The following is a 20,690-nucleotide window of genomic DNA, read 5'->3' as shown; positions in this document are numbered from 1 at the left end:
GATGTTACATTAATATTAGCTCTAAATCCTGAAAATCTGAATAAAACAACATTACAAGAATTTTTTTTTCTGCACTAAGTGCTCTCTGGAACTATTTTATGAGAAATCTATCACCACTCCAAAGGACCAAATGTAAGTTTCCACATTAGGTCATGTTAGATTGTGTCAAAACCACAAAGATGAGCCCGCAGATGTAGCAGTTCTGGCAGTAAAGAAAATTTTTTCTCATTCTTGCTGCCTTCCTGGAGATTTAGCAGCAGCGTCCTCTGGAGATGGAGGTCACTTCTTTGGAAGGTTTTAGACTACGGAAAGTACCCATGGTCAAACTTGTGAGCCACGGGTTTCTGGCTATAATAAAATTCATTTTGTTTCCATGATAGGCACTATTCATAGACTTTCTATAGTCATCTAAGAATCACTTTGAATGTCTAGGTGTAGAGCCACAAGAAAGTCACCACCTATAAGAGAACACTTTGTTCTCCAAAGGCTTAAGGCCTGGGCTATCAATTTTGGGATGTTTACCCTCTGCTTTACTTGAACTTGGCTGCAGTCTTGGGGAGTCATTCATTAGTTTATATAAAAACACCGTAGCCGCTGAGGAAGTCAGCAAGGATAACAGTATCAGAGAAAAAGAAAAATTATGTTTCTAGTACAGTTAGAAATCAGTAAGGCTCATCATTAACCAAAACAAAATGTCTTACAAGTTCACCCCTTTCTCCTGCTTCACCTTCTTCACCAGACGAACCCTAAAAATTCAAATTAAAAGTCACATTTTTGAATTCTTAGTCCCTTGTCTCAGTTTTAACCCGTCAACATTGATAAGCATTCCTAAGTGCCCACGGTGCCCACCAGATCATGCAGAAATACAAAATGCCCTCAATGGCTTTTCAATCTAGCTGTCAGTGGCTAGGCAAAAATAGAACAGAGCCTAGAGAAAAGATAGCAGGTGAGGTTGAGTTTCTTCTAAAGTTAAGGATTAATGATTGTATCCAGCAATTTTATAATTAGGTAATCCTTGAAAAAAGGCTTTCACTGTAGAAAAAGGAACCCAGGAAAAGGACTAACTCTAATTCACGTTCACACTTTATTTGTTAAGGTCTTGATACAGAAAAACTCAAAATATGATGATGCGGCTCTAGAAGGCTCCATCGGTCACAAGTAAACCAATCTGGTGAATGAGAGCAAGGGACACTCTTTTCAATGTGTCATCTTGGAGGCAGAGCAATCATCAGCTCCAGCCTATTAAAGCAGTAGATAAGGTTACAGACCAAACTAAACTCTAGCTTTCACACACTATGAAGCACAATTGAGAAACACTGCTAGCCTCCGTCCTTTTACTCACACCCATTAACCAGCCAGTGCCCCCTGCTGGTGAGGCACCTCCATGCACATCACGGACTGCATTTCATACTCTCCTGATAGGACCTACCTGTCCACCCTTTGGACCCGGCTCACCGACTACTCCCTGTAACGAATGAAACATAATACCTTTTCAGTATTTTGAGATGTTCAATTCTATAATTTCAAATGAACCAACTTCCCTCCTCAGGCTGGTAGATAAGGGCAAGTATGAATAATGTGACAGATGAGGACTTGCTCCTCTCCCCACAACCTAACAACAGGGCTCCAGGCTGGGCATGGAGCTTACTTAAAAAAAAAAAAAAAAATCAGGACGACAACCTAACAACAGCCAGGTAAGGCCTGGAGAAACTGACAGTTGTCCAAAAGCTGGCAACTCGGAGTGCTCTCTGATCACATCCACATAAAACTGGACTGGTAGGAATGTAAATTTAAAACTAAACAGGAACTATGATTACAACTGGCATTTTTACTTTTCTCAACTTTTGTATTTTCCTTCTGGTAAATTATTATATATATTTTTTTTTATTTTTTATTTTTTATTTTTTTGCTCCTTAATCTCAACTCTCACTAATTCAGGATACCTTTCTTGATAGCTGTCCATGATAATTGCTATAAAAATCTCCACTGTGCCGAAAGCAAGCTTGGTTTCTCAATATAGTAAAACTCATCCTTCCAAATAAGGAACTTTCGGGGGGGGGGCTAGATATCTTACCCTGTCACCTTTCATTCCAGGAAGGCCAGGGGGGCCAGGCAAGCCAGGGAGGCCAGGACTGCCAGGAGAACCCTGAAAAACAAACACGGGGTCTCCAGAATCGCTGTTAGCACGACACTGCAGTCACACGAGGCAGACACAACCTTGGGTGTGTGGACTCTCATCTAAAATAAATGCGCTGTCGTTGGTTTAACTCTGCTCCTCAAATCTGCCTCTCTCCCAGGCTCTCCAGGGAAAAAAATAGGCCAGTCCCTCCACCCGCTTGGTCCCACCTCGGAGGTCCTCAGTTCCTGGGTTTGCACCCTTGCCAACAGTGGGCTCTTTCAGTGGAGTCCCTGCAATGGTGCTGCTTCTCTGGCTGTGTGAACAAGCAGGGCTCAAGAAGTAAAAGGCAGCGCTCACGCCCACTTCTCTTCAATTCCAAGAACCACCAGAGGCCAAGTGTAGCACTTCACGTTTCTCCTGGTTTCAAAATGTATGCTGCAAACCACACTGATTAAAATACCCTCGGAGGGTATCCTAGGTATAACTTGAAATTTCCCATTTACATTTTCACGCGTTCACATAACAATAGAAATCAAGTACAGATGATTAAGTCACCCTTTGTACATTGTTTTTCTCTCCTTGCTTATTTTTTTAAATGTATTGTGTTTTGTATAAAGCAAATAAACTTCTGGAGGCTGGAAATATTACTTACCAGTTTACCTGGTAGTCCTGGGGGTCCCACTGGTCCTATTTCTCCTCTACTGCCCTGGAAAAACACAAACATGACCGTCAACTGGCTAGTTTGCCAAAACTCAAATGCTTAATTACTATGTCAGTAAAACAACACTCTACTTAGGTTGTTTAAATATAAAAGTCATCAAAGTATTCTCCCCATCTTCGACTGAAGGCAGAGACCTTTCTGTAAAATGCCCCCAGCCTCCCCAGTGTTTATCCTTCGGTGAATGTGGTCATGTTGTTCCTTGTGACTATGGCCCATTAGATAAAAACGATGTCTGCTACATCTATGTGAAATGACAATTAGTAATTTCCAGCATCTGAATCACAATGTAACTTATATTATGGTTATCTGTGTATGTGTTTTATCCTCTCATTAGAGTGTGTGTGCTTGAGGTATTAGGTACATCAATTTTGAATTCCACCTAATGCCTAAAACACGGTAAATATCTGGTCCACAGTACATATTAAAGCAGCATCTAGCAAACAATCTTGAACTGCACAAGAGTGGAAAAAAAAAAAGAGAAACAGGACGGGGATGTTTGCCTTTAAATTACTAATGCGACTTCAAAAAGACAGAGATAATAGAAATTTACAAAGTTTCTAACATACAAAACTCTTTGTTCTACTCATTCTTGTTCTAAACATGTCTTAAAAGATTAAATAAACTTTGGAAAGTATAATTTATAATGAAAATACACCGAAAGCAACATTTCATTTTGTGAGCCAATTTCAATTCTTTATTTGAAACTCTAAGCCCTTTGAGAAAAGGAGACACATGAATTCTTCAATTTCTTTCCCCAAGAACCTCATACAGTCTTATGCAGTCTGATAAAAGCTTGTTTTATTTCTAACTCATATTCAACTAAACTGAACACAGGTATTGGATAAATAATCACATCTCCTGGATAGTGTATATAAAAATGAAAGTAGTCTTTTGAGTTCATTTTACTTTAAAATGACATGACAACTTCATATTAATTCTTGATATTTATAAATGCTCCTGCTAAGATTATCCTGATCTGGCCCATATGCTATTCATTTATCTCTAAGTTGAACCAAGTGTCAAGGTCCATAATCCTTCTGAATTTTCAGTTTCTTTAAAGGATTAAGTAATATTTGCCAAATTATAAGTCTCTAGCTTTGAGCTACACTTAAGTGGCATTTGTCTCAAATGACTTATAGGTGATTTAAATGAAATGCTCTTAAATAGTTTTCAAAAAATTTTATATAAGCAACCTGTCTAACATGTAAGTTTGGATGATACATTGGCCCTTAACCCTTGTGAGCGGCTTAGAAGCCTGAGGCAGGCCTATGAGGATGGGCACTGGAAAGATGTAAGACTAGATGAAAACCAGCCACTGTGATAGATTCTTCTATCCATCTATTAATATAAAGATTGGGTTCTACCCCATTAATTTAGCCCAGCACTTGAAAGTTCAAGACAGATTTTCTTCAGTATATCTGCTCTGTTGGCATTTTCAAATAATTTCTGAACTGCATCATGATGAAGATCCGAAATGTCATTGGGCTAACATGACTTTAATTCACAATATAATTAACAGTCATTGCTGGGAAAACTAATTAATGATATCAGAAGGGGAAAGCAGTTCTTGGCACAACCTCAAGTATTCACTTCTTTTATATATATATATGTATATATATACATATATATATTATATAATATATATATTATATATATACAGAACCATATATATATGTACATATATATACATATATATATATTATATATATATACAAAACCGTTCTTCGGTCAAGGGTATACAAGTAGTTGCACTCCCGTTAGAACCTCCGAACAAACTCTCAAGTATTCACTTCTAAATACATACATCATTATGCCAAAAGAAAGATGATTGATGTACTTTTTTTCTCTTTCACAAACCAAAGGGCTAAGTTAAAATAAAGGACTGTGTGACTTTTCATTTCTCTTTTGTTGGGATTATTTTGCCAAAGACAAAGATTTTCTCTGCTGGTACTTATTTTCTCTTTCATGAGCTCCTATTAGTCAATTTGTAAGTGTTTTCCAACCACTGGCAGGCCCTTGGTAACACATATGAATGGCTCAGAGCCCCAGTGGAGACTATTCTGCTGACCTTCTGTTCCCAAGAGAGCCCAGCATGCACAGGTCAGTAAAATTACAAGCATTTACTCCTCTGTTAGTACACAAACAGAATGTGTTCCTCATTTTTTTTTTCTCTTTCATCCTTTAAATTCTTGGCCATTTTAAACGTAGGTATTTCTATAGAAATCACCTCAAGGTTGAAAAAGGTAATGTTGATTTTCACAACAATGACCAAGCAGTTACGAATAAAGTGTTAGGACAAGATTTTCTGATGGCCATTCCTATGATTTCTATGTATTCTAAAAACATGTAAGTAAGATGAACATGAAGTGTTCATAAAGTGTGAACATGAACCGAGATATAAATAGTCATCTCTAAAAACATAGGTTAAACTGAACACATGTTGTAGGGAGCAATTAACCATGACCTTGTAACCCCAGGTGTGCTAAACTTATAAATGGTGAATCTCCCATGTTTCAACAGCTGTGGTATAACCATATTCTCAGATGTGGGCAAGGGAACCTGGTAGGGATATGGCTTTTCTGCCCAGTAGCTAAGATTTACGAGCCCCGTGACAACAAGAGTTATGATCTGTAACAAAAGAATTGTAAGGAACCAGGAAAAAAGGCAAAATCCTACCATTAAAAATATGAGGACCATAATAAAAGGCTTTTTTTCCCTCTCAGACGCTCTGTGCCACCATATATATATCTCCAGCATGTTCACACACATCTGCCAACCACTCCCTACGTAAGAAGCCACTCGAGGCCTTAAAAAAGTTGCAGACCCTCTACCAGTGATTCCCAACTCTGGCTGTGCATCAGAATCCCCCAAAGAGTGTTTTAGAAATATATTTCACTAGATGTCTTCCACCACTCCATCTCCTTGTTCTTCCTCCTATCTTCCCCCCTCTCCCCTAGATTCTTATTCTGTGATTTTGAGGTCAGACTCAGGGATCTGTTTGGGTTTATGTTGTGTTTGTTTGTCTTCACCAGCTTTACTTTAGACTCTTGTTAAATGCTCACTATGAAAATTCCATAAACACCAAAATTTAAAGTTTGCTAAATATGCCTTGTACCTTTAGAATTGGGCAAGCTAACTTCAAATAAATACCATCCTGCAGAGCCTTGACTTGAGCCGTCGAGGCACTGGAGGGTGGAGATGAAGCTGCGGGCACTGAGCCCCACTGCCTGAAACCAGGTCTGAAACCAGGCTCCACCATGTTGGCCCCAGCCAACTCCAGCCCCGCAACTTCTCCTCTCTGTGCCTCAGTTTCCTCACCTGTAGAGTGGGGATAAAAACAATACCAATCTCATAGGGTTTTTGAAAGTACTAAATAGATACATAAAGCACTTAGAACAGTACGTGGCTAGAGTAAGCACTATGAGAGCATTAGTTATTTTTATCCAAGGTTTTACCCAAGAACTATAGAAATCAGTCAAAATTAAGTATTTTAATCTGTTTAATTAAATGTTCTTTGCCTTTCAAATTTCCCAAGTTTCTTTAAAAGTACAAGTTGCTCTTGGGAAAAAAAAAAAAACAAGTCCCTAGTCCTCATTTCTCCAGTTTCTGTCAAGACCATTGATCACCAAGAAGAATCGTCTTCTTTTTTTTTAGAGAGCGGGAGGGGAGCGGGGCAGGGAGAGAGGGAGACAGAATCCCAAGCAGGCTCCACACCCAGTGCGGAGCCTGATGTGGGGCTCGATCTCACAACCCTGATATCATGACTTGAGCCAAAATCAAGAGTCAGACACTTAACTGACTGAGCCACCCCAAAAAGTCACCTTCTTTATAAACAAGTACTGAGAGATATTTTGCAAAACTCATTTCAATAAATACAGACAAATAATTCCATCTGGAAGTCTTCCTTTTCAAATGGAAATACTAGACTTCTAAAATATCACAGAAAAAATCTACTTCATTATACTTGTGTTGTCATAAGTATTTTGCAAAAAAAAGAAATTTAGATTTTATTGCATTGTGCTCTAGATTGTGATGGTGGTTGTATTGCCTGATTACCCAAAATGCTAACTAGTTGAAGAATGAACATTATTCTTAGTACCATGCTAATTTTAGAAGTGAGAAATTACAAATCATTATACTTAGTCTGAATCATATACGTAAGTGCCTCTCTCTGGGAAAAAGGATGCTGATTAACCCAGAAGATCAATTATGATTTCTACAGATTGTTGCTTTTACAAACCCATCTTCGTATTAACATTGGAAGATCATATTAGTCCTACCACAATGATAATTTTTAGGTTTGTCATAAAGATATTTTAAAAATCTATTCAATTTTACAGCATTGTATAGTTTATATTTTTCTCTGGTGTAGGTTTAAATATTCCCTCACACACGGAGGCAGATCAAAATCTATAACCATCACAGCTGCTTCACAGATTATTGACAGGGATAATTTTCCATGGCCTGGGTGGCACAGGAATGCAGTTTCGATCATTCCACAACACACCATATGTGGACCTCTGTGCTCAGAGCTGTTGGTGATAGGGTGGGGGTGGGACCTCAAGAGAAAATGGGAGAGGCTCTTCACTCCAGGAGTGTATAATCTTCAGAAAACTGGAAGTAGATCAGCATGGCACTCATCCCAGTCAGAAACATGAGAGCAGAGCAAACACAACTTACTCAGCAAAAGCCCTGGCAAGTTCTGGGAAGCCTGAAAGAGGGAAATGGACCAGGAGCCACGGCGTCCAAGGCCTCTGCCATTCTCCTGCTGTAAACCAGGAGTCACCCAGATCCAGGTATAACCAGTAGTGTGAGCAAGAAAGCCAGAAGCACCATCCAACTGGTAAAGATACGTGCTCATATGTAATTGCTGGAGGTGACCAAAAAAACTCCAATGTGTGTTGCTGTGACACGGGGCTAAAGCTCTTAGAACAATGGTTTGAAAGGGGAATACCACTTAATTTCAAAGACATGCTCCAATTAGCCCTGGTCCACTAGTAGGACACATTAGAAAGAGGTTTTCATTCCTTCTACTCAGCTTTTCAACTTGACATTCGCAGGAAAAACTGATAAAACTTGTGAGGAATCATTGAAAATGTGTGAAGTTATCTATGAAACTAAACATAATGATGTAAGATGAAAGAACAAATGTATCTTTCTGTCAGTAGATTTGGTGTTAAAACTCTGCTCCAGAACTTCAATACTTACAACCTCTCATGACACTTTTCTGTAAAATTTATAGTAGGTGAGAAGTCAATTATTACCAACATAAGCAGCACAGTGAGATTTATTATACCTCCAATTCAATTCGTTTTTAGAAATATTGATTGAGCACCACCTTGCGACAGGCCCTGAGGGAAGAGATGTAGAGAATGCAAAGGTGGATCAGAGGTGTCCCTGCTTCCCTGCAGTTGCCACAGCATGGGGCGAAAGGGGCCCTGGGTTACAGGGTTCAGAATAAGGAGAGAACACTTCTACCTGGGGGATAGGGCATAATCAGAGATGGTTTCACTGTCGAATTAACATTTCAGTTACATCTAAGAAAGGACATGGGCTGTTGAGTCAGAGAAATGGGGAAGAAAGCCATCTAAGGGCAGAGTGTAACAAAAGAAAACAGGTGGGCTGAGAAGTGCAGAGATTATTTGGAAATGAGCATGGAATCCAGCTTGACTTGAACACAGGCTCTGAGCAAGGCAGAAGTGAGATGTAAAACCAGGGGATAAACAGACAGTTTAAGATTTGGTACGTCCTTTTCCTGCCAGTGGAAATCCACTGAAGATCTTTAAATAAAGAAGTGATGATGGAAGCTGTACTTGGAACAGACCAATATGGCAGTGTGTGCGGACTGGGATCGCGGCCACTCCCCAGGCCTTTGGCATTGTGTCTGACACTCTTATTTGTCACCATGACTGGGGGAACCCTACTAGAGTTCTAGGGTGAAATCCCGGGAAACTGAAGAACTATCCCAGCCAACATACCAGGAGTACTTTGTTGGGGAACACTGGTAGGGGAAGGAAAGAAGCTGGAAAGGCAAATCAGGAGACATCTGTTAATCCAAGCATCAGCTAATGAGCTGAGCCAGGATGGTGAAGGTGGGCTTAGAAAAGAAGAGTCAAATACAAGAGACCTTAAAAAGGAGGTAGAAGGCCCCTGGGTGGGTGGCTCAGTCAGTTAGGTGTCTGTTTTTGGCTCGAGTCACGATCCTGGAGTCCCAGAACTGAGTCCCGAGTCAGGCTCCCTGCTTAGTGGGGAGTCTGCTTCTCCCTCTGCCCTTCACCCTGCTTGTGCTCACTCTCTCTCTCTCTCAAATAAATAAATAAAATCTTTAAAAAAAGGCGGCGGTAGAATCAACAGGTCCCATTGGAGATAGAAAACGTGATGGAAGAACACCAAGGCTTTGAGCCACAGTGATCAGAGCAAAGAGAATCTGGACATTTACAGAAACTCAAAAATCAAAACCTGAATCAGGCTCAAAGCTTGCATAGGCATAACAGATCTGCCTCCCCTCACATGAGAGAACTAAACACCCTCCACCCCATCTCCTTCTGCAGTTCTTGCCTCTAGTTCTTTATACATCCCATGGCACTTAACCGATGATGGGCCAATCCCTCTCTACTGTGTCACTTTTTGTGTTCAGTGCATGGACCAGACATACAACAGGTGCCCCTTCAACTTTACTGTTCCCTGCTCTATAAAGGGAATATTAGACTTAATAGCCAACATTCTCAAAGTTCCAGTGCCCCTCTCCCACACTGTTAAATCTTTCTGGACCAGTCATGTAGCACCTTCATTGTTTATAGCTAGATCATATTCCTATGAAGGAATTGCTTTGGCAGTCGATTAAAAAATTATTTTAATTAGAAGTTCACAGGCTTCAAGCAAGAGAGAAGAAAGGAATAACTGAGCAGTGAGTGAGCAAGGAGCATAATGAGGAGCAGCAGCTAGTTTCTTTGGCTGCAGAGAAACTTCTGGAAACCACCTGATAGAGGTCAGTTGACAAACACCTGTGAGAAGTGGAAAAACTCCCCTCTCATGTCAAGACACCTGGAATATTTCACTTCCTTGAAACGAAATTGTCATTCAACATGCTCATGAAATCCTTTAAAAGAAGTTAACAACAATATTTGGAAATGTTTCTGTGTTCTCACTTGGGAGTTCTTTTTGTTACCCAGCAGATTTTTTTTTTTTTAAGATTTTATTTATTTATTCATGAGAGACAGAGAGAGAGAGAGAGAGAGGCAGGGAGCCTGACTCGGGACTGATCCCAGGACCCTGGGATCACGACCTAAGCCGAAGGCAGACGCTTAACCGAATGAGCCACCCAGGCGCCCTCCCAGCAGCTTTTAAAAATAAGAACTTAAACTGAAGGCCAGAGAAAATTTTTTATGGTCAACAGTAAGTGCATAGTGTTTAATTTCCTAATCAGTTTCTCTCTAAGGGTTAAAGTGTATCTAGTGAGACAATATACATTGCTGTATTGGCTGCAAAATAGACACATTTACAAACTCACACTAAAAGAAGTCCGGCAGTTTCTCAAAAGATTAAATATAGTTACCACATGACCCAGAAATTCCACTCCTAGGTGTTCTACTCAAGAGAAATAAAAACATGTGTCCACAGGAAAACTTGTAGAAAAAATGTTCACAGCTTCATTATTCATAATGGCCAAAAAGTGGAAACAACCCAAATGTCCATCAGTGGATGAAAGAATGAAGGAACGGTGGTATATCCATACTATTGAACATTAGTCAGCAATAAAAAAGAATGAAGTAGGGATACATGCTACAGCATAGCTAAGCCTTGAAACATGCTGAAGGAAGCCATTCACTGAAAAAACCCCACACTGTATGATTCTATTTATATGAAATTTTCAGAACAGGCAAATCTAGACAGAAAGTGGATTAGTGGTTGCCTAGGGCTGAGAGGATTGGGGGGAAATGTTGAGTGACTGCAAGTGGACACAGAGGAGGTTTTTTTTTTGGGTGATGAAAAGGTTTTAAAATTGACTGTGGCAATGATTCCATAATTCTGTAAATATGCTAAAAATCAATGAATTGTATACTTTAAATGGTTGAATTATATAGTATATGAATTACAGCTCATTAAAGTTGTTTTTTTAACCACACTGAAATATTTCCTTCAACATGAGATAAGAGCAAAAAGGGTCCTCATGCTTTTTAAAAATACTTAAAAAATTTTTTTAAAAGCAGATTGTATACACGACTAGCATTCCCATTTCACTGTCTCTCTCGACTAGCACATGCTCAAACTTGAGAAGGCATTCATGGATAAATGAATAAATAACTGGAAGGACACCCAGCAAAACCCTGAGAAGGCACTTCAGAAGGTTCTATAGAAAAGGAGTACTCACAGGAAGCCCCCGCGGTCCTCGGGGTCCCACCTCTCCTGGCAGCCCCTGTTGGCCCTGTTATGAGGAAGGCAGAAAAAGAAAAAGTTAACACTCCCTAATTCTTTGCTGAGTGATTACAACAGGTGATAACATAAGGAAAGGTAACTCATGTCATCTTACCTGTTTGCCTGAATTGCCCAGTTTACCAGGCTTCCCTGGAGCACCTGTGTTACCCTAAAAAATGCGACATTCGAAGTAATTCAGACAGCAAGTAAGCAAAATCATCAACCTGTCTTACCCAGATTGGGCATTTCTTACACCTAAATAGCATTAATTCCCTGATTTCACACTGAGAATTTGGGAGGATATAGAATCTCTTTCTTGATGGATACGTTAAAGTTCTTTAGATTCAGGATACTGTTCTGTTATTCCCAGAAGTATAATAAAGGTATCAAAAAAAATGTTCAAAAATGAAGGTCAAATGTCAAAAAATGAATAAGAAGATTTTTCTTTCTTCACAATGTTAATTACATTTACCATTTCTATCTCCAATAAACTTCTTGGAGCCCTTTTATCTGACACTGACACTATTAAAATTAAAAAGAATCCTGTGAACATGAGGAATAGGTGGGTGTGCTATTGAGAGGACCCTGCCAGCAAGCTCCAGAGAAACCACATGTCTGGGGATCCATCTCCACCACCAATCTCTCACGGTCCACTTAGGAAGGGAGCATTTCTGCTGAAGATGCTATGGACCCCAGTAACTGGAGAGCTATAGCCATATAACCCAGTAGTGACCAAATTCTACGTTACTCTCATGTTATCTCTTTTATTTAAAGTAAAGCTATATCTTATCCCTTTAATTTTTCCTTCACCTATTGCTTTTAATTGCTGCAATATAAGCACTGGTTGATCAGTCTGAGAACGAAATGTTTAATATCTTTTTAGTTTAAGCGAAATCATGTTAGTAATATTCACTGACATAATTTCTATAGCTTAATCATAATTTCCTTATTTTAAGTGGTAAAGAGCAATAACACTGTCTCTGTTTTGCACTGACAAAGGATGACACTTCCAGGAAAGAAGTCTAATCAGCAACAATTGGTCAAAGTATTCTTTCTGCAGCTAGGAAAGAGGTTAGTATTTGAGGCCTTAAAAAAAAAGCCTTTTTTTAAATTTCTCTTTAGGATCAAATATAAAATAAAAGATTGGAAATACTAAAAATGATAAAACATATTAATGAAAAAATTTAAAAAACAGAGAAAAGTACTAGTTAAAAAGTTTTCATCTTTTACCTTTTCACCAGCAACACCCTTTACACCAGGAATCCCAGGTACACCCTAAAAGAGGACACACAGAACATGGGTTGAATCACCTCAGCGGAGAATCTGTGAGATGCCATGCCCACTGCACACTGCCGAGGGGCTGAGAGAATCATGACAACATCAAAGCTTTAGTGTGAGGGAGATTCTTCCTAATTCCCAAATTCTGAACGGTTCTAGAACTACCCACAGTTTAGAAGGAATGGCTTTACTCTATCTGGCTTGTTAAGTCTGAATACCCTTAGGCAAATCCTCCCTCTAAACTAAAGTTATTTTTCAAGCATGAATTTCCAAATTATAATCCAGTCAAGGGGAGCTCCTACCAGCATGATCCCATGTACAGAATTACAAAACAAAGACCTATTGAAACGCTAAACCTGAAGTAGAAGAACGGAAGAGTAGGAGAACGCTGGCTCAAACTAAAATCTGGTACTATTGGGAGTCCTACTGTTCTCTAACTGATTATTTTAAAACGTCAGATATCATAATAAATTGAGGTCAGCCCTCAAATTACCAAGTATCCCTTTATTACCTTGAAACATTTGTCTCCAAGAATACATCTGTATAATCCACGTTAACCTCTAGCCACATCAATGCAGGGAAATGCCAATTCGAATAATTCAAAATAGCACACAATCAAAAAAGTGGTATCTTATACCTCACATCGTTCCATGAGCATACTCTCAAGCCTCTTATGACTCAACTCTGCTAACAAGAACTTCAGAACTGGTGAAAAGGAGGAGGGAGTATGTGCTCCTGGCCCACAGCTCAGAATTAGTAAAAAGATAAGAAAGATTGAGTGAACTAAAGAGAGAAGAAGAATACAAAATACAAATTAAAGCTTAGTATAATTATTAGAGAAATAGTTCCTTATTCAGGAAAAAAGTATAAAATGTAAAACTGTAAAAATGTAAACTTAAAGCATCATATTTCTTCCCCAGAACTTATCAAATTATTTCTCCCTAAAATTCGTATTTTCCAAATATGTAGCTAAACCAATAAACATTTAAAGACCCAAATACTCACAGGTAAGCCCTGCAATCCTGCATCACCAGGAGGCCCAGGCTTCCCTGGCTCACCCTGAGAAAAGAAGTTTTTATTGCATCATCGAACATGTGTGAACTGCAATAAGTCTTTCAAGAAAAGAAAGGACACAGGGCTTCTGCATAGAAGGATTCCCTACAGGTGACCTTATGTGCACTTTTAAAATATGATCCAGTTCAGGGCGGGGAGGGGGCGCGGTGTGAGGTGGGACGGGGGACGGGATGGGGAGGATGGACTTGGGACATAAATTTAATCAAAATACACAATCTCTTTCAACTGCTTTCAACAACAGGGCATTTCTACTGAGTTCCTAAAACCAAGTAAACAAACATACTATTCTAATAGTATTTTTGAGTTGACACTTGATGAAAAAACTAAACGGAGGAAAAAAGCCAAAACCAGCTGAGTAAATCTCCCAGTAATGTAGTAATGGAAATGCTGGGCTCACTTGGCCAGGGCTACATAGCTACCTTTGTCCCAGGCATTCCAGGTATCCCGTCACGGCCATCCACACCTGGCAAGCCCTAAAGACACACAAAGCAACACACTGTGTCTTAGAAACAGTCGCATTCTTCTTCCCTTCATTATTTTCTAAAGTTTTATTACAAGTTAATAATCACTTGGAAAAATGTGGTGGATGACTATTGGCTCAGGACATACCGTGTCACCTTTGGTCCCAGGGAGGCCAGGAATTCCTCTAGAACCTTGAGGGCCCTTGCAGAGCAGAAGGGAAGGGACAGACAAGACATGCTCATTTATCACGACACTTTGGACACATCAAAGACATAAGCATAATCAGCAGAGGACACCAAACAGCACAATGTCTCTAGTGACTGACGTGAATTTGAACTCACTCTATCTCCCCTGGGACCTATTTCTCCTGGAGGTCCTCGCTGTCCTTGATCACCCTGTATGAAAATAAAATGTTAAAAATAGCAAAAGCTACTTATTGATAGACTTTTGAAACTATAAAACACCATCCATATTACCTTATTACTGCTCTTTCACCCCAATGCTTTGCTCTGTCATGGATGCCCAGCTCAAGAAATCTTTTTATAAAAATTACATTGTCTTAAAAATTTATATTGCCATAGGGATCACAAAGACTCACATGTCCTTTGATTTCATTTTAAATGTGTAAATCTTCTGTGCTCTTTGGATCCATACTGCAGGTAACCTTAACATCAGTAACTATGTCCACATATCAGCTAAACTCATTGACTATCATGGTGGGTTGAGGTTTGGGTCAGTTGCCAATCTTTTCTCCATATTATTTCACTCTCCAGGCAATAATAACGGTTTCTGTCAAAATTATCCAGCTAATGTTGATTTATGGTATAGAGGGTAATAGATGAGAGGATGTGTCTTCCTAAACTAGAGCTTTTCTTGAATTGCATAACTACTCTAAAACCTCAAATGGCTTCCTATTGCTACTAGATCAGTTCAAATTGCTCACATTAGCATTAAATACTCTCCACAATGTGATCCTACTTTATATATTCAATTTCATCTTCTCAACAGAAACTTTCCAAGCCAAGCAGTAACAGTCCCTATGACAACACACACCCCATCACCACCAACAGTGTTCCTTCTCACCTGTGCTCTGCTGCCTTTCCCACCCAGAACGGCTTTCCAGATCAACCTGCCTCTAGGATCCTCTTCTTACATGCATTACCTCTACCACATACTCCAGTGCTGGATCTCGTAATGCATAATGTAGTTACATTTTCCCATTGGGCCATAAGAGCTTGATAGTTGAAAATTCTATTTTTCTTATACCTTTTCTACTTTTTCTGTGATAAAGGTGGTTATTAATGGGTGGCTTTTTTATTTATTTCTAGAAAAGGTCTGAGGCAGCCTATAATAATGACACATGTACATATAGCAGTCAAAATATAGAATAATGAGATCAGAAATCATAGAAAAGGATAGAATTACCCAAGAACCTGAAATGAGACAGTTACTGTGACTCTAAGCATCCTGGCAGCCAAAACAAAAGGAAAACACAGCAAACATAAAAACGTAACAATTTGACTTCACCTATGTGAAAAAAACCCATATCAAGTCAAAAGAACATTTCTCTTTATTCAAGGAAGTGATGCTTATCTTAATTAAAATTTGTTTAAATAAATATAAAAACTACTGCCAATTTTACCACTTGAATCATTCACATGTAAAAGACACTTGCATGCACACACACACACACACACACACACACAGCAAATAATCTATCACTGATCATTGCTAAATAATCTATCATTGGGTCTTGTAAAAGGAAAACTACTTACAGGTGCACCAGGAAGACCTTGAGGCCCAGGTTCTCCATCTAAGCCCCGAGCACCCTGCCAAAAAACAAGACGAAGAAATGAAATTGAGATCAGTCATTAAAAGGCACATCAGTCTTTCCATAGAACATTAATAGCCAGATAAAAAGGAGGTTTTGTGTCTGTAATATATACTGTATTCATCGGTGAACCCCAGGGAGTATTCAATTGGACACCTCAGATATGAAAACACTAGTTTACATCTCCTCATCCCACCAAGAGTACTGATGGCCAATCTTTGATACCACTCTGGATATTTTAACACTACAGCCATCCTTGATTGATGACATGAATTATAAACACTGGTACCTATTTTGAGAAGTTGGCAAACCTATCAGAGGAGGTTTGGGAGTCACCCTCCAGGGTTCTCAGGATTCCTATGGCTATTCATTAATGGTGAAGACCAAGGAGCCACCCAAAGAACAGAAAGGTTGCCATGGACTGCTGCTGCCACAGCTGTGGGTGGGATTCTGTGACACTGGATTTCCACCAAGATCCAGAATCAGAAGTCCAGCCATGTGATTTAGAAGAATGAATTGTAATAAGGATTTGAGTAGCCCCCATTCCATCCTAGATAGACATTAGGTTTGGTTAATATAAAAATAATCCATCTATTTTCTTAACAATAGATTCACCAATCTACCAAGAGATGGGAACTACAGAGCTTTATAAATCTAATTATCTTGAAATCAATGGTGACTTGGTTATATTGTACATATCACCTCCTTATTTAATGATAACAATCAAAATGTGATCTTAAAACAAATATATCAGGGTTTTTTAGTGCTTCCTGCATACGCTACATGATAAAATACAACCCCCTTCTTTAAATCTTTTTTTCATCCGCTAAGTGAATGAGAAGGCAGAAGGGTGACTGAAGTCAACAGGCCATCTCCTAATGAATAGGGTTGAGATAAGGAGATGATAAAATAAATGGAAAACAGTCAAAAGAGTGCTGGATGGATGTCAGGCCAAGAAAACCAGGTGGACAGCATCTGTAGTAAGAATTAAGAATTAGAAAACCTTTGATAGAAGGTTCAGAAAAGGCAGAATCAAAGAAAGAACACAACTGAAGCAGAGGCACCACAGAGACTTGAAATTCTTTGATCCCTAAACACTAGAAGAGAGCATAAAGCATTTTACATTCACCAGGGAAGAAGAGGTTTGGAAGACCCGAAAAAGACCTTGAATTCATCATTCACCCTGCGTTGTGAGCGCAGAGCCCGGCCTTTGCATTATAGAAATGGCTGTGATACACTCACTCTCTCTTATTGCTGTTCAGCATGAGCTCAGTCCCAAAATGCTGTTACTAGGCAACCACTCCAGGGGTCTGAGTTCATGAGAAGAGCTTGCTTTTTTTTCCTTTTTTTTTCTTTTTTGTTATTGAAAGCAATTTGACAGAACTCAAAGGAAATGAGAAATTTTGAAAAATGCCAAGTAAAAAAAATACTTCAAATAAAGAGCATATCAAGAACAGTAATTGGTTTCAAAGTGTGGGGTCACATATTTTAGATGATTTAAACCCAGAAAAAGCAAAGGCCGAGGTATCAGCAACTTCAAAATAAATGGGATTTATTATTTAATAACAGAAGAGATACACACAGAATGTTACTTAAGGTAACATGAATATAGAAATATGAAGTATGTTTTTTTAAAATACAGTGTTTTTAGAAAAGAGATATTCTGGAGGAAATAGAAGAGTAAAACAGACAGAATGAGAATACCTAGAAGGGACAAAGAGGCTGAAAGAAAAAAATGAAGTTGAAGGAATTGGTCGCAAAATAATTCCTTCAATTTCCAAAAATGTGCATTTCTTTCAGAAAAATTTGATTTATGGAGCACCTACAATGTGCAAGTTATTCCTGCTTAGCTGTTAATAAAAGTCTCTGCTTCTGTGTGAAATGACACAAATTAGCCATAGAAGTTCTAAAGAGAAAGAGGCGAGGGTCAGAAGTGGTGGCAGGCAAAGTGCTTTTTTGTTTCTCCTGGAACCTACAAATTGGCTTTCCTAATATACTCTCTAAGTGGTAACCATTTTCTTAAAATCTGATAGAAAAGCTAGACACAGCCTTACACACACACACACACACACACACACACACACACAGTGAGAAAAACATTCCTGAGCACATCAGGAATGTCCAGGTTTCCATTGTTTCTGTTTATGATATTCACCCAGCCAAGCATTCCCCATCCTCCATCCTCCACCAGTGGGAACATGTTATCCTTCTAGGCCTGGCATCCTTCTAATGTCACCTCCTCCATGAGCCCTCCCAGTTCCCTGATCAAGAATAGCCAGCACTCCTTCGTCTTCACTCCCTTACTCTACTTGCCCTCAAATTTATGTGTCTCTTGTTTACACTGTAGTTAGCTATCTACTCGTTTGTTTCTCCCAATAAGTAACAAATTTGAAGTCCTTATTACCCTTTGAATCTCCCCATCATCTCACAGTGCCTTGCTATGGAAATGGTAGGAGAATCTGGCTTTTGAGACAGGGCTAAGGACAGGTTGGTAAACTGGCCACAAGTGTATGATCCTTGTTGAGGACAGAGCTCAGCAACCAGCCTGGAGGGAGGGCCACGGGTGGCCCTAGTGTCCCTGGGGAGATCCTGCCTTCTCTTACCTCTCCCTTTCCATCCTTCCCTGTATTTGCTTTGATTTCCAGATATTGTGTCAGTGCTATCAGTATTAACTATTGGTAATGATAAAGAAATACAAATGTAACATCCCTGTTATTCCTATCTACCCAATATAATTTAAAATATATAATACATAAGTATCATACATACCTACTCATTTCTGTCATCTATGTTTATAACAGAAATGTGAAAACCTAACCAAACATCTACAAAGCAAATAAGAAATTAAAAAATGATGTTGCTGAAAATAAGATATTTTTAAATGGGCAAACAAATATTTTTACATTTTGATATCATATCATCATCATCATCTTACTTTTTCCCCTTTGGCCCCAACTATGCCCGTGATGCCTCGTAATCCTTGAGCTCCCTGGAAATATAAAAAAGAACGGTGAATTTTTTCAGCTGAAGCACACACTTGTTTATCTCATCACAAAAGTTCCTCCAGAAGCATGTTAACATAACTAAAGGTAACAATAAGAAATAGTGACATTATGTAAACAAATGTTTCTAGTTTGGAAAGAAAAATCCAAGGAGAATTCTTCTGATGGTAAACACTCTTCTAAAACCCTGAAGACGTACACAAACCTGGAGTTGGAGCAATTAACTGATGACAAAAAAGTAAACATCATTAGCTTAAGAGAAGTACAATCATGTATTTTGACTTACTTTTTAACTTAGGTACAGAATACACTGCCATCTCTACTTCCTTCATGATTTGTAACTTGGTTACACATAAGATGGTTGTGATTTTAAACTTTGTAATGATTTTTCCCCACCAATGTATGCCATCAAAGGCCATTCGGTTTCCAGGCTAGTCCACAAAAGCTTAGGACCTATAAATGGAGCTGAAGTCTCTACTAACCACTAGGAGTCACTACTCATTACACCATCTCTATGATAGAGGCATTCTGCATTCCCACCTGGGGCACAACGAACCCATCTCACCCCATCTCAGGCATAGGAGTGGGTAAGCCTAAAAATAAGGATGTGAGTATGATTTCTAGAATCTTCTTCAATACTGAAATGTCACCATTCTCCATTCTCTGGCCCCACAGGAGCAGGGCTCCAGGAGTGGATCCTGTAAAGGGGGAACCTGGGTGCTCTCTTGGGAGGAGCAGCAAGGGGATGCTCCTTCAGGAAGGCGGAGTGGCCACTTCTGAGCAATTTGCTAATTGGCTTAAGATCAAGTAGCTCTAGGCCAGTCATTCTCTTGTGTTCTCCCTTGGAGAAAATGGGGCAATTCTCTGGCCAACCCTGCCTGCATCTAGATAAGTCACAAATTCTGTGTAGATCAGTTAGGAATGACCAGAATGTGTAAGATGATCCAGCTTAGGATAACCACTTGGGATATAAAATGAGAAATGGCCATTTCAGATTAAAACTGCTCTTTCTGAAGATAATTCTACAAAAAGAATTCCAAAAGTATTTGAGCCAATGGAAGTGACATGAGAATGCCGTGGATTATCTCTTAAGGTGACTACTTTGAAGGACAGAGCTTATATATAAATGTTCCCCAAAGCATTTTTTTTTAAATCTGTGCATTACTTTATAGATACACATTTAAAAAGTGAACATTTGCGAAGTTTATAGAAACCTTTTGGCAAGCCTACTGCCAAACACCAGAAGGTCAGCAAGCACTAACGATAGCCCCCAATGGACCACTTGAGCCATGCAGAACCCAACAGATATCCTTAATCCATGAAAATATTTTTAAATGCTGCTTGCAAAATCCTGTTCTCAGGATTTGGAGGGATAGCTTTAAAAATAACTTTAAGTCCCCACTAAATTTTCATCAGATCAAAAAAAAAAGCATACATCTCTTACACTATTGCTATCTCCCTCCTACAAAATAGAGTCCATCTCCTTATTGTCTCCTTTCAAAGGCTCAGGGAAGACAACCTTCTGAAATAAACACCTCGTATTCCTCCAGGTTTCCTTAAAGTTCTCATGTGGCTTAAAAACAGAGGCCATTCTTACAAATGCTCAGACTCATTTACTTTAGCTGGAATTTCCTTAAACTCTGGGGTAAGTACTAATCTACACAGCTCCCTGAACTCTTTCATAAAAAGCCAGTTGTTTGGGGAAGAGCAGAGCAGGACAAGGAAGGGTGGCCTCATATTCGTCCTCCCTAACTCTTTAGTTCCTGAGAATAGGACCTGAGCGTGTCC

At 39.2% G+C, this 20,690-nt stretch overlaps 1 protein-coding gene across 1 annotated transcript in view; it reads right to left on the bottom strand.

Annotated features, from left to right (window-relative positions):
• The window catches only part of COL9A1 (collagen type IX alpha 1 chain), an 84,551-nt gene that overhangs the window by 22,200 nt on the left and 41,661 nt on the right, over positions 1-20,690 (bottom strand). The window contains exons 20-32 of the mRNA XM_036072672.2: positions 18,836-18,889; positions 15,845-15,898; positions 14,411-14,464; positions 14,217-14,270; positions 14,027-14,080; positions 13,539-13,592; positions 12,486-12,530; positions 11,371-11,424; positions 11,212-11,265; positions 2,772-2,825; positions 2,075-2,146; positions 1,430-1,465; positions 702-746 (exon numbers count right to left, since the gene is read on the bottom strand). Of these exons, the coding sequence (XP_035928565.2) occupies positions 702-746; positions 1,430-1,465; positions 2,075-2,146; positions 2,772-2,825; positions 11,212-11,265; positions 11,371-11,424; positions 12,486-12,530; positions 13,539-13,592; positions 14,027-14,080; positions 14,217-14,270; positions 14,411-14,464; positions 15,845-15,898; positions 18,836-18,889 (684 nt within the window). The remainder of the gene's footprint in view (positions 1-701; positions 747-1,429; positions 1,466-2,074; positions 2,147-2,771; positions 2,826-11,211; positions 11,266-11,370; positions 11,425-12,485; positions 12,531-13,538; positions 13,593-14,026; positions 14,081-14,216; positions 14,271-14,410; positions 14,465-15,844; positions 15,899-18,835; positions 18,890-20,690) is intronic.

This window comes from Halichoerus grypus, chromosome 9 (genome assembly GCF_964656455.1).
Source record: "Halichoerus grypus chromosome 9, mHalGry1.hap1.1, whole genome shotgun sequence".
NCBI classification, from domain to species: domain Eukaryota; kingdom Metazoa; phylum Chordata; class Mammalia; order Carnivora; family Phocidae; genus Halichoerus; species Halichoerus grypus.
This window is presented reverse-complemented; position numbering and strand designations above follow the sequence as displayed.